This window comes from Diadema setosum, chromosome 2, assembly GCF_964275005.1.
Source record: "Diadema setosum chromosome 2, eeDiaSeto1, whole genome shotgun sequence".
NCBI classification, from domain to species: Eukaryota; Metazoa; Echinodermata; class Echinoidea; order Diadematoida; family Diadematidae; genus Diadema; species Diadema setosum.
Window position 1 is genome coordinate 46,468,460 of NC_092686.1, and position 13,725 is coordinate 46,482,184.

Consider the following 13,725-nt stretch of genomic DNA (forward strand, 5'->3'; position numbering starts at 1 on the left):
ATGTATATACTGTGTATGTAATGCATTTGTGCATTAATTTCCAGAGAAATATGTATTTATCAATGTCAGAAGCCTTCACTGTTTTGGGATGCTGTTGAATGTTTGTAGGAATATCTGTCCCAGTGTTTGTGACACTGTATATCAATCAAGAGAAACAACTCGGAACACAAAACTTGCTGACAAGAAAAGAAGCCGACAGCATGTGTGGCAAATCTATGTTAGTTACACATCAGGCGAGGTAAGAAAGCACACACAGATGATGAGTAATTTCTGAATTCTGTTTACCCTTGTCTACCTCTTCAGTCAGAAATCAGTGGTTCAGGAACAGAGGCATAGTTCTGTATTTGTCAGATTGAATGACCTACAATTTGGAGGCTTGTTTTTGTTTTTTGTTTTTTGTTGTTGCTGTAATGCTATCCTCTGTACTATTTTTCTTCCTCTTTGATTGTGTTGTTTGGGTTGTGTAGAATGGATTACTGAAATTCATTTGAAGTGGTGTACTAGTGTAATTTACTTCAGATTTTCTGTGTCATGTGTGGGTAGAATGTGTGCTATGTCTGTATTTAAAAAAAAAAAATGGCTTGTTTAAGGTAGAATTCACATTCATTCCAGCAACCAAAGTGCATATGGTATGTGTAGAGATTATGTGAAGTAATTGTGAAAAATATATAATTGTCAATATATATATATATAAAATATCAAAAAACCATTGATAATTAAATCAACCATAGTCCATGTGTTATGTAAGGTCATGTGAAGTAATGGTCAAAATATACAAATACAATGTACTATACAACTACCACTGCATGCATACATACATGGACATATTTATACAAATCTTCCAGTGAAACAGAGGCATCACCTTTATGCAAAGTCAAGAAAAATCTAATTTGGTAATATTTGTTAGAAAAAAAAGTAATATGTTCTGTGCAAGATACATCATCTGCTGCTGAACATGATATTCCACTAGTTTGAACAGAGGATGATGGCAGATAAAGCTGTCATTGTTTCTCATTCAGTCTAACAGATTTTCATTGATCTGCTGCATTTACCTTGAATTTTCCAAAGTTTTCAGCTTTCAAGTTAGTCATCCAACTCACATTGTGTGTGCAGCATTTATGACATTTTTGTTTTGGTAGATGTTCTGCAATCAGATTTGAAAGTTTTTTTTATTTCAAAGTGCTTATTTGTGTTTGCTGTTTTGTGTGAAGTTCATTGAAAATTTATTGTCCGTGTTATGACTGTTATGCAGTTATTTGATTATTGCTGTGTGTTAAGCATTGGAGACATAGTATGAAAAAGTAGAAGCAGAATATATCTTTGTAGCAGAATGATATGATGATTTTCTATGTTAGTATTTGTAAACCACTGTCAAATATCAAAAGTGATAAATTGCTCTCTGAGAATTGCTCTTATGTGTATGTAGCTACATGTAGTACACGTACATGAAAAAAAAAAAAAGCCTGCTGTGCTATAAGCCTATTAACCTGTCACTATTTTTAGGTAATGCATCAAAGATTTTGAATACCTTATCTGTAGTAGGAAATGTGGATATATGATAGCACTTCCAATATATGCTGTCAACTCTATCATTTCTTACAATTTGCAGACCTTTTTTGCAGATTCCTGACTTTGTTTCTACATGTATTTGTCATACAAATGTATGTGACATTGCATGCATCCAAACGGACAAATTTTGATCAGATTGCAGTATAGATTTGCAATTAGGGATGCTTTACTTTTTCATGAAGTGAGACACTCTTATTAGCTTTTTCAAGAGTTGATTTCCCCAAAAGAAGTGAAAGTTAGTAAGTACAGGGATGGTGGAACAGCTCTACTGGGAATGCATGACAATCTTACATAACAGTTTTCATTTAACACAAAAAGGTGTGTTTCCAGTGCATGCTTGGTGGGAACTTATAAGTGATTTTAAGTTATTCTTGCAAGTTGCAAATGAAATGCAAACATGTCTGAAAATCTGGAGAAAGATAGAATTGTGGAAGATTCAGTTACAGAATACATAAATGAAATGAAAGATACATGTGTACAATGTTTTCAAGTAGAGCCTCAGACCAGTACTGAGTAGGCCCTAGTGGCTGATACGAACACATCTTAATGAAAACTGAAACTGCAGCCGTACCCTACCAGTTTTACAAGTTGAAACCTGTGCTTCAATGCACAATGTACCTTCTGTTTCATATGTCAAAGACTGACTACATGAAGGCAAAATTCTGACATCCGTGTATGTGGATATTTTTAATAATACAATTGTACATCATTTTAGAAGAGTTGCATGCAGAATATGATGGAATATTTCTACTTTGCTGTTTCCTGCAGAATGGTGATCTTGTTGCAGTAACTTTTATCACTTTTATCAGAGTGATATACTGATTCACTCAGAAATAGCAAACAGATGGGACCTTTTCTTCAGCAGACAGATAGTTAATGTACAGTATGCAAGACAACTGTCAACTCTGTGGTGATATTCCATCCATGTATTGTCACTGGCTTTATGGTGTAATAGAGAACGTGACAACATTTTAGTTGTAAAATCCCAAACTTTGATTTAATTTTAGTATTTTGAGTCTGATTATTCTTTTCTCTCAGAAAAAAATGTATCTCAGCTTGTCAGAAGTTTTTGTTTCATCTCATTGTGTGTCTTTCATTGCTGAGATTTTCCTCTCCATCCATCTGTGCCATATTCAGTGAACTTTTGAGTTTAGTGCACATTACACAAGAATATTCTTGTAGAGACAAGTATTTGTACATCAAGTAAATAAACTATTCTTTCCTTTTCTGAATTCTAGTGCTTGCATCACGGGTCATTTTGTAGAGTCATGTAGTATGAGATCACCACTGCTTCCCTTGTTTATCAAATGTCAGTTACAAGTCATTTTCACAGCTCGTGTGTCTGTGTGTGTATGTGTGTGTATGTATGTGTGTGTGTGTGGCTGGGTGTGTGTGTGTGTGTGTGTGTGTGTGTAGGATGGGATGATCATGTCTGACTTCAGAGGAGAGGGAAAAAAAAGAAGAAGTACATTGTATTTGTATGGTTTGTATCTGAAAAAGTGTGACAAATGGTCACAATGTTGTGGAATTTTGAGAATATGAACTGATCACCTCAAAGATTCAGAAGATACATTTTTAGGAGGAATGAGACATGAAATTTATTTTGGGCACACATTACAAAGTGGCCTGATTACTGTATTTAGACGAATTTAATACAGCCAAATTTGTGTGAACACCTTGCCTTAACACATTGTTATTAGTGTATTTGCAATTCAGGTTCAAGAAGGAAAATTTGTTTTTATGTTTGTACATGCAATACATAGGCCCTAATTATATTGGCATACACAGTGCAGTTTATTGTTTTGTGATTTGACAGATTTTAAAATATTGCTCTTATTATATTTTGGATCAAAAATTTATCCTCTGGTGATTGGTTGAAAGAGCTTCACATGATGTTTGGTATTTTCAGCTATATCAGAGTGTTGGCATGTTTGACACTCCATATAGTACTGCAGTATTTGCAAAATGACGTCACTCCTATGACGACATTTTGCAAATGGTATACTATTTGCAAAATGATGTCACAAAACATTTCTGAAATTGTGCGCAGCTTTGCACCGTCTGTGAAATGTAACAATTTTTAACAAACAAGTATTGTTACGCCACAAAGCAATTCTGACATCGCGCACTGCATGCGTCGTATCATCACTCCAATTTCTTTAAAAAAAAAAACAAAAAAAAACAGTGACGTCACAAAGCAATTTTGACATTGCGCGCTGCTCATACCTTCAGTCTGTGATATGTATCAATTTCTTGTAAAGCAATTGTGACGTCATAAAGCAATTCTGACATTGCGCATTGCTTCATACCACCACTCTGTGAAACGTAACATTTTTTAACAGAACAATATTGTATCACATGTCATCACAAAGCAACCTGACATCTTGCGCTGCTTACTATAAGAGTCCCTTCACAACATCGCATCCACCACTACGACACGGCTTCTCGCTTCGCATTTCCCCCATTTTCCCCTCCTTTTGTTTAAATTTTTGATCCAAAATATAAAACAAATATGCTTTGCCTAATTTTGAGTTTCTGGTTAAAACTATAGGTCTTGGTGTCTCCAAAAGAACTATTCACGTCGGAGCTGCACCCCTTGGATCAGTGAATAGTTCCTTTGGAGTCACCTCTGCCCATTAGTTTTAACTAGAATCTCTCAAGGCAGAGTATGTTTGTATGATATTTACAGGTGTGAGCCCTATAGATACTATTCTAGAACTAAATCTTCACGATCTGAAGTTACTGAAGCTCTATCAAAATGACCTGATTTTTTTTTCATATCAGTCCTCTCCTCCTCTTAAATTGGAAAGAAGGAAATAAACTCTCCTTTCACACCATTGATAAAGGCACAATAATTATTAGCATGGTCAATCTTGAGAGAAAAAGTGTAAAAATTTCCCCAAGGCTTGTTATTCATTTGCTGTTTTATGGGTACCAGGGTAAGTACATGTATGTCTGTATGCTATATGTTTCTGTTACATAATATTCGACTTGTATATTTCTGCAGTACATATATACTCTTTGCCATAATTATAGTATACAAATATACTTTGCCTTGAGAGTTTCTGGTTAAAACTATGGGCAAAGGTGAATATTCACCGAGGGGCGCAGCCCCGAACAGTATAGTTCTTTTGGAGACACCGAGGCCTATAGTTTTAACCAGAAACTCGAAATTAGGCAATGTGTATTTGTCTTATCTTTTTGGATCAAAAATTTTAACAAAAATGGGGAAAATGGGGAAAATGAGAAGCGAGAAGTTGTGTCGTAGTAGTGGATGCGATGTTGTGAAGGGACTCTCGTAAGCAGCGCGCCAGGCTGCTTTGTATTAGGGAGCTTTAGATTTTAGACGCGCGGACGTTCAAAGAAAAAAAAAAAACATGATCTGAGCGTGCGCAGTAGTGCGGATCAAGTTACTGCGCAAGCTCAGATCATGTTTTTTTCTCTTTGAACATCCGCTCGTCTAAAATCTAAAGCTCCCTATTATTTCACAGTGACGGTACGAAGCAATGCGCAATGTCAGAATTGCTTTATGACGTCATAATTGCTTTACAAGAAATTGATACATTTCACATACTTACGGTACGAGCTCCCCCAGTGCGCAATGTCAAAATTACTTTGTGACGTCACTGTTGTTTTGGTTTGTTTTTGTTTTTGTTTTTTATATTTTGAGTGACGGTACGAAGCATGTAGTGCGCGATGTCAGAATTGATTTGTGACGTAACAATTGTTTGTTAAAAATTGTTACATTTCACAGAGTGACGGTGCAAAGCTGCGCACAATTTTAGAAATGCTTTGTGACATCATTTTGCACAAATAGCATGCTACTGTACTAGTATTGTATTTTGCAAAACGTCGTCATAGGAGTGAGGCCATTTTGCAAAATAGTTTATGGAGTGTCAAACATGCCAACACTCTGATATAGCTGAAGATACCCATAATCACGTGAAACTCTTTCAACCAATCCCTAGAGGATACATTTTTGATCAAAAATATAAAATGGAATATCCCTGACCGCATGACAAAATTGTACAAAAGATACTGAAATAAATGAAGAAAAAATTAATTAAAAATCAGAAAAGGCAGTTTGGCAGAAACTGAACAGCTGCAGATAGCGAGTATGAATTCCTTTACATATTACATTTTGGTTTGAAGATGAAAGCTTTTCTCATGGAATTTGAAGGGACTATTGATTGGGTGCATGTGGAAAAAATGTGATTTTTTTTTTAATAGTACAAAGAACTCGTAGTCTGGCTTTGCGAACCCTTGGACAGATCGAGTCTGAGCTCAAAAACCCCCTTGGAAATTTGATGGATGAAAAGGTATACCTCGCTTTTTCAGGTTACCGAAGATGAAACACTTCATTTCTCCCAGCTATTTTTTTTTTTTTTTTTTTTTTTTGTCTCAATGGGGAATTTACTCGTGTGAGCCCCACAGAACGTGGTGAGCCCTACGATAGGTCCTAGATTGGGACTCTGCTGCCATCTGTTGAGACAATTAGGTAATGTACGAAGTTACAGTGCCCATGCCCATAATCCACATGCACTTCACACACGGAATGAAACACAGGTCACTCGTAAAGTACACATGGAACCTAGGGCCTATAGCGTTAGAAGTAAGGCATCGAAATCATGGAATCAGCGCAGGAGAGATTGAAATGGTAAAGTACTAGCATATGGATTTTCATTGCATTGCATTGCATGGTTTATCTGTGAGTTTTTTGTAATAACGGATATAACGGTTGTTTAATTTCCTTCGCCTCAATAACTTGCTAAAATGTCAGGCACATTCTCTTAGTCCCATGCCTGCAACATTTTGTAAGTGTTTGATTTTTCAATTAATGCGTTCAGTTTCAGCTTTAGAGCCTAACATTAAGCAATGAAAACTGTAGAAAAAGGAGAGAACAGCTTATGTTCAAACTTTGATTTTATTTCTTAATTATATACCATATGATTATGCTAATTGCTGTGCTTGCTTTGTTCATTTGTAATTGAAAAGCACGGGATATCTTTTTCTTTCACTTTCTATAACGTACATGTACTGATACTAGTATTAATAGTCTTTACTTCACTTCTTTTTTTCTTGACTTTTTTTTAAAAGTGTGATTTGTTACCGCTTTGTTGTGATGACCTATGTCATCCCTCTATTCACATCAGTGAAATTTGAGGAAAATCATACCGTCCCTTCAAACTGTATGATTTTTTTTTTTATTTTTTTTTTTAAGTTTTAGCGCCATAATTGCTGGATGAGAAGACTGCAACAGTTTGTGACATTACAACAAGACAATGATATAAAGAAAATGTAAAGAGAATTCTACAAATTGTCATTTTTATTGGAAGTACACATTCCCTTGACTTAACTCACATGTTAATGGTAATATTGTTGCAAAAGGGTGTTTACCACTTCGTGAATTTGTGCTCTGTCAGCACCCTTCTGCCATCTCTAAATGGTGTTTCAAGGTGAAAGTTATGGCAGAAGTGTTCCTTTTATCAGAGCAACTGTGGCAGCTAATACATTGTACTTCATGGAATCATAATATCTTTCAGTAATGTTAACCCATTGAGGACGAGTCTTGAATATACTTGGGACTCTATGGGAGATGCGAAATTCTATGGAAAGTAATCATATACCATATGATTATGCTAATTGCTGTGCTTGCTTTGTTCATTTGTAATTGAAAAGCACGGGATATCTTTTTCTTTCACTTTCTATAACGTACATGTACTGATACTAGTATTAATAGTCTTTACTTCACTTCTTTTTTTCTTGACTTTTTTTTTAAAGTGTGATTTGTTACCGCTTTGTTGTGATGACCTATGTCATCCCTCTATTGTTTAAAACATGTGAATTATGTTGCATTTCATGTTTTTAATTGTATTTATTGTAAATGAAAGAAATAAAAAACTTTTATGCTTGGTCATACATGTTATATTGCTTGATGTAGCAGTAAAAATACTTGAGTAAGATATTCTTGTGCTGATATGTTGTCTATGGATTTGTTGTTGATTATTTTAAAGTGAATTGAGGATACCAATGTGCTCCAAACGAGAGGCAGAGATTGCTTACAACAGTCTACGGGTCGACAAAGAACCAAGGGCGAAAGAAATCAGCAAGGAACTCAGAGTAGAAGAATCGACACTCATTGTGTAAGTTGCCAAAGTGCAGTCAGCCATGCATTAGAGTTGCAAGCAGTTAATCCTCTGGCTTGCAGTAAAGATCTATACCTTAACAATACAGCTGTATCTGACTGATAATCCAAATTGAAGACTAGACAAAATTTCAGTTTGGAATTTGTATCAGTTTGATAATAACTTTTTTAAACTTAATTAATGTTTATAGGAAGATGCATACATTGGTGATTGCTTTTTTGTTGAAAGAAATAACTTGACATAATTTCCAAATGTTCAAGATTGAGCATAATACCATAAATGTAAAATGTTTTGTTTTGTTTTATGTTTGTTATCAATGGAAATTTGTCCTGCATGTAAAATGGGGGGGGGGGGGGGGGTTGTGTGTTGTTGTTTTTTAAATAGAGGCAGCGTTTTTGCCCTATTCCTTTCAGTCATATCCTCCTCAGTTCAGTCATGTCATGTTGTTGTGTTTCTGCCGTATTGTTCCGTCCTATCTTAAATCAATTTCTGTGGTAAGTATTCGTAACTTCACGGTATACAAGCATGCTCTTTAGTGGACCTCTCAGTTCTTTTCTTTTATCTCTATATGACATAACTTAGTATTTTGCTGGTATGTATGTATATCCCTATTTATCTTTCACACATTCTAATGTATATGCTTATGATATGATTCCTGATTTACTCTGTGATATGTTTTGTCAAAAAAAAAAAGAATGAAGATAAATGAATTAAAAAAAAAAATGACTCCAAAGGATTATCATAGTCATACATCTGATTGTAGAAAGTTATAACTGTTTGAGGTGTGGTAAATCACTTTATATTATGGCATCAGTTGGGCCCATAAATAATCATCTTTGTCACATGACACAGATGTCTGCAATATAACTTACCCTTCACTTGCTTTATACTGTACAACAAAAGGAACCAAATGGAATATTGTTGATTCTTTTTTTAATTTTATTTTCTCTACTGTGTAAAAAAAAAATGATGTTAATTAGTTAGTATCAAATTACATCATGAAAAGGATGTTTCTGCCATGAAAACATGAAAGTGGAGACATTCTGTAAGCAAATCATGTGCACATAACCAGGCCAGCTGTTCCTCTACTAGATATCTTCCTGATGCAAATAGTCATAAATGTTATTAGTATTTGGTTGTTGTCACCCAAGTTTGCATTGATCAACTCATTATGTATTCTTTTTTTTCTTCATGCTGCATTCTTATGTACATTTGTAAATGATCTCAAAATGATAACAGCAATAATAATATTAATTTCAAGAAGATATATGACACTTACTGTAGCTAGGATTGAGACAGTTTCAAAGGCAGACAAAATCTGTAAGAAGTAAATATGACTGCATGCATGTGAATGAACATTTATGAATTCAAAGAAGCTATAGATATCTGATGGAGATGTAATCGTATACATGCATTGTCTTTGTTTTTGTGTGTGTTTATATCGGTCAAACAGGAACTTCAGTGCAACACAAGCAAGATTATTACGAGTGGCAGTTGGGTCTTTCATGGATTTTCTTCTTCTCGTCACTCAGACCATGGAGGAATTTGGTCCTCCTGTTGAGAAAGATGCAGACAACACTTAAAAGTGAACAGTACTACTAAAATATTTTTTTTCTTAACATTAAAGGACAGTGTTGAAGAGCAGACAGAGCTGTGTAGCATTATCATTATACAGGGTAGAAGAAAAGAGTAAGATACAGTAAGAAAAAAGAAAGTCATAGACCAAGGCAGAGATAGAGAGCAGAGAGTGCCTGAAACTAGGGCAGTGGAGGATGTATTGGAACTTCCCTGGGAGGTTGTCCTGCCATTGATGACACCACACCAGCCCAGTGGAGACAATGAGACATGTCTGCAGCTGGTAGGCAATGCTGGGGAACAGAAGATGCTACCTACCGTGCAACACGTGCTCTGAAATTTCCATTGCTAATGGGATGCTGTGAAGATAAAAATGGGTTTTTAGAGTATAATTTTGCATTTTATGATCTTTGTTTGTTATATTGGCCTCCTTAGCATACACACTCCTTCATTGACACACATTGTAACTGTACTGTATTTATAAAGAATACAGTACTCCTATGATCCAATTCAATATGATGTGAGGAGGAACTTTGTTCAAAGTAAAGTCTTGTGATGATTAAATTAATGGTGTCTCATAGTCCATGTGATATAAATGATTGTAGGCTACAAGTGAATACCTTTATAAGATATAATACATAAAGGAGATTAATTGCTCTAACTGCCTTTTCGTTCTGGTTGTTGCAGTGCCTGCGTTGGATTGATTTTGGGAAAGAGGGAAAATGGTTGTGAGAAAGATGTAGCAGAGCTGAACTGCGTTACCATGGTGACCACAGTGCACTGCTCTGTCCTGAAAGTGAAAAATGTGCAAAAACCCTCTTGCATCTTGTATTTACATTGATTTAGGAAAAGAGAAGGAAAGTCTGCTTAAAACTAGGACGGGTGCCTGCTATTGTATTTGTACAGTTTCTTATTATGATATAGGCAGTAGAAGTGGGCACTGCAAAATGTCACACTGCAGCACAGCACCACAGCTGACAGTTGACCGCTCTGCCTGACCTTTCGATAAAGTACCCCTTGGCCCAAAGCCTCATTATCACTGACCATAACAAATCACCACCTCTTAGGGAAGAACACCGCCACTGACCCTCACTCTTTAGTGTTTCCAGGGTCGTTTTTCTTCCAAGTTCAGGGCAAATAGATCTCATTGTGTGCATGAATAAAATGACAGGGAAATGTACCAGTTGCTGTCTGATTGACGCGTCCTAATGCCAGGCAGCTAAAAACAAAATCTGACCCCAGACTGGACGGAGACTTCGTGTGCATCTTTGACCCCTGAAGAGGAAGTGAGTTTGACCACGACCTCCATTTCGCTGTCATGATCGAGCCATATAAAAACCCTGAAAATTCAGAATTAGCAGGACATTGAAATTGCCATTGACTGCTGATTATGCTGCCCGAGATCAGCTCGTCTAGCTGATTTTTCTCCACACTTATGACTTTTTGCTGAAAACTTTGAGAGGACTTTGTTTCGTCAGGCAGTCCTTATTTCTCCACAATACTTGACTGAAAACTTTGAGAGGACTTTGTTTCGCCTGACAGTCCTTGCTTTTCTGCCTATGCCTCGACAGCCTGGAAATAAGCATCTTTCCCCGGGAGGAGAACAGCACCGCAGCCCACAATCAGTCTATTACAACCGGCAATTAGAAACTGTTGACTCTGTATACACGTGTATAAGATGATAATGTCCGCTCAATCTTTTCCGACGACTGTCACAATGCGGCATCTACATCATTCCTGGCAAATCTGACTCTTTGCTCCTTGCCTCATTCATGCCAAGCATCCAGTCGACCGTCATCCCGTTCCCGTTTCATCTCGCTTTGGACCCGTCGTGTTCGAGTTTTTCGCCCCGATCTCGTCCGTCGCGCTCATCTTCGACGACGCCGTCCTCGCGAAGTGACGCACGCCATTCAATGGATTTTCGCGGAACATTCCAGACTTAACATAAACTGGAGATTTCGCGCCCTGATACACCGTGATAGATTATTGGTGGTGAATGTTTATATCAATATTTGGAATTTCCTAATTCGGATAATATCTGTGGATCCACATTATAGAGCTTGATGTTGAACAAGTCAAGAGGGGTAATGTACATCTGTTCAATTTATACCTAGTTGTAAGCATTATTCTGAACGCCAGAATAATGTAAGATTTTTGTCTGTCACTACAATGCTATAAATGACAGCGTGTCGATACAGGTATGATCCTGATCGATTGTAAATAAAGTCCGTTCAATTGAGAAGGCCATTGCAAATGTAAACTGAACTGTCTCACATGTGTTTGCTTTAACCTCGTTGTCTCGTGAACAACAAAAAAAAAAGGGGGAATTGGTTATTGACCCTTGCGCATGCAATTTGAGCAAAACAATAACAAGCACTCACACAATTACAACAATACCAGTTCTTCCTAAAAAGACATTTGACAGAAGAATTGAATGATATAAAACTTACAAATAAGCACAGCATCAAAAGGGCTGGTGTATGAACATAATGGCGATGTTATTTGAAAGTGAAGGCAAAAGAATTCTGAAACACCTTCACATGCCTGCCAATGTGCACCTTCTCCTATTGTCCTATGCATGGTTGAGACAATGAACCATACATTTGTGATGTGGAGATACACAGTGTGTGCGTGGGGTTTGTAGATGAGCAATGCTGCAAGTTACTGGATGTGACCAGTGTCAAAAACTTTCACCAGTAATGATACAAATGTGTTTACTAGGGAAGTCAGTTTGTGACAGTGGGACATAAAGCACTGTGTGTATTGACTTTGCATATTTATGATGCAACTTATTACAGTAAGAAAATTATGAATAAAGATGAGACTAGGTAATTTTGCTCAAACAATGTGCATCATATGTTGTGTCCCTAAGGCTCTGGCTGTCTTTCAACTCCAAACAGTTTGAACTATCATGGCCTGTTCGGATTTAAGTTACATGGCAGCATGCTTCATGGATATTCTGACAGTTTCCTTGCCGGATTTGAAGTTAATATTTGAACCATGCCTCAAAGAAATGCAAGTACAGTCTACGTGTGCATAAGTCAAAGTTGCATATACAAATGTTTAATTTCTGCCTGAGTGGAAATATTTTCTCAACACAAAATATGAAATCTACTTGTATCATTTTATCATGTAACTGGAATATTGTTAAAGTCAGTATTTATTCACCAGTCCCACTAGGTACACAATGATGCAGAGCCAACTGTACAGATACGCAGTGATCGTGATGTAAGCACTCCATAACAGAGAGATGATTTTATTTCAGATATTAAGTCTTTTTGTCTGATGTTCCTACCCCAGATGTAACAATCCTCTCTCTTTGAGTTGTAAAATTGAAAAAAAAAAATATTGTACAAGTAGCTATCTTTATCACGAAGAGAATTAACAGATCACTTATGTGATCATATACATATGATGTGAAATTCATGTGTCATTCATGTGTCAACAGTGTGTTCAGTCTTTGCAGTTCACAAATTTACATTACAATGTACATAACAAATTGTTTTCAAAGTGGTGTGTGTGCATCTGTATTATGCAGTTATATTATACCTGTGATAAAATATGTGTGTGTACTCGACTTTGGAAGGTACAGAGAGAGACAGAGACAGACAGACAGAGAGGGGAGAGAGAGAGAGAAAGGAAAGGAGAGATGCATGCTCGTGATAATATTGAGACAAAACATTTCTAACTTATTTGTCTATCAATGTATATAGGGTGTATGTACAAAAATACCTGGGTATTTTTCAGTCTTGATTATCTCAAACATGGACGTGTATATGTGTTGTGTGTGTGCGTGTGTGTGTGTCATAAATTATGCCTCAAAACTTGTGATAACATGGATATACATTTTATTGATCGCTTGATTTTACATTGCTTAAACTTTACAATGCATAAGGAGTTTAAAAACGTCAGATGTAGTTTCCCCAAGATATGCTTGATGCAGCAAAATACAGAAAGATTAGTGATAAACTCCGTAAAAAGTTCAAGGAAAGCGTGACGACCCGTTCTTAAGTACAGTAAGTTACGCTGTACATTGTAGCTATTCTATGTGCTGCCCTCTCTCGACCAGAACAATTTGTGATGTCACTAGAACGTTTGTACACTGGAGGCATGGAAGGAGCGCGATGTAAAGAAAATTTAAAGGGAATTTCACTTCTTCCTTTCTGTCAATAATGAGAGATAGACGTGTCCATGTAATGTTATTGACATAAGAGGAGATATTAGTTTTTCATGCCTCTTTCAAGGGCAAGGGCAGAAGCCCCTTTTGATGTCAAAGGTTTTGTCTTGTTTTGTTTTGTTTTTGTCTTTCGGTGAAATTTCGTGCGAGGCTCATGACATCCAATTGCAATAAGCATGCGGAAGATTTGTGATACCGCAAATTCCGGACATAAATCCCCAGTTACAATACGATGAGAAAATTTTACGCCTCTGTATT

At 36.5% G+C, this 13,725-nt stretch overlaps 1 protein-coding gene across 1 annotated transcript; it reads left to right on the forward strand.

The window, feature by feature from the left end:
• Positions 1-6,151: 6,151 nt before the first annotated feature.
• On the forward strand, positions 6,152-11,535 carry LOC140246065 (EKC/KEOPS complex subunit LAGE3-like). The gene is made up of 3 exons (XM_072325510.1): positions 6,152-6,226; positions 7,584-7,712; positions 9,169-11,535. Exons 1-3 carry the CDS (start codon positions 6,198-6,200, stop codon positions 9,296-9,298), a joined length of 288 nt encoding a protein of 95 aa, XP_072181611.1. The 5' UTR covers positions 6,152-6,197; the 3' UTR covers positions 9,299-11,535.
• Positions 11,536-13,725: the final 2,190 nt, after the last annotated feature.

Coding starts and splice junctions, on each gene's coding strand:
- LOC140246065 (XM_072325510.1), top strand. CDS start 6,198: ATGGAATCAGCGCAGGAGAGATTGAAATG. Junction 6,227..7,583: donor GCGCAGGAGAGATTGAAATG/GTAAAGTACTAG, acceptor ATTATTTTAAAG/TGAATTGAGGATACCAATGT. Junction 7,713..9,168: donor GAAGAATCGACACTCATTGT/GTAAGTTGCCAA, acceptor TCGGTCAAACAG/GAACTTCAGTGCAACACAAG.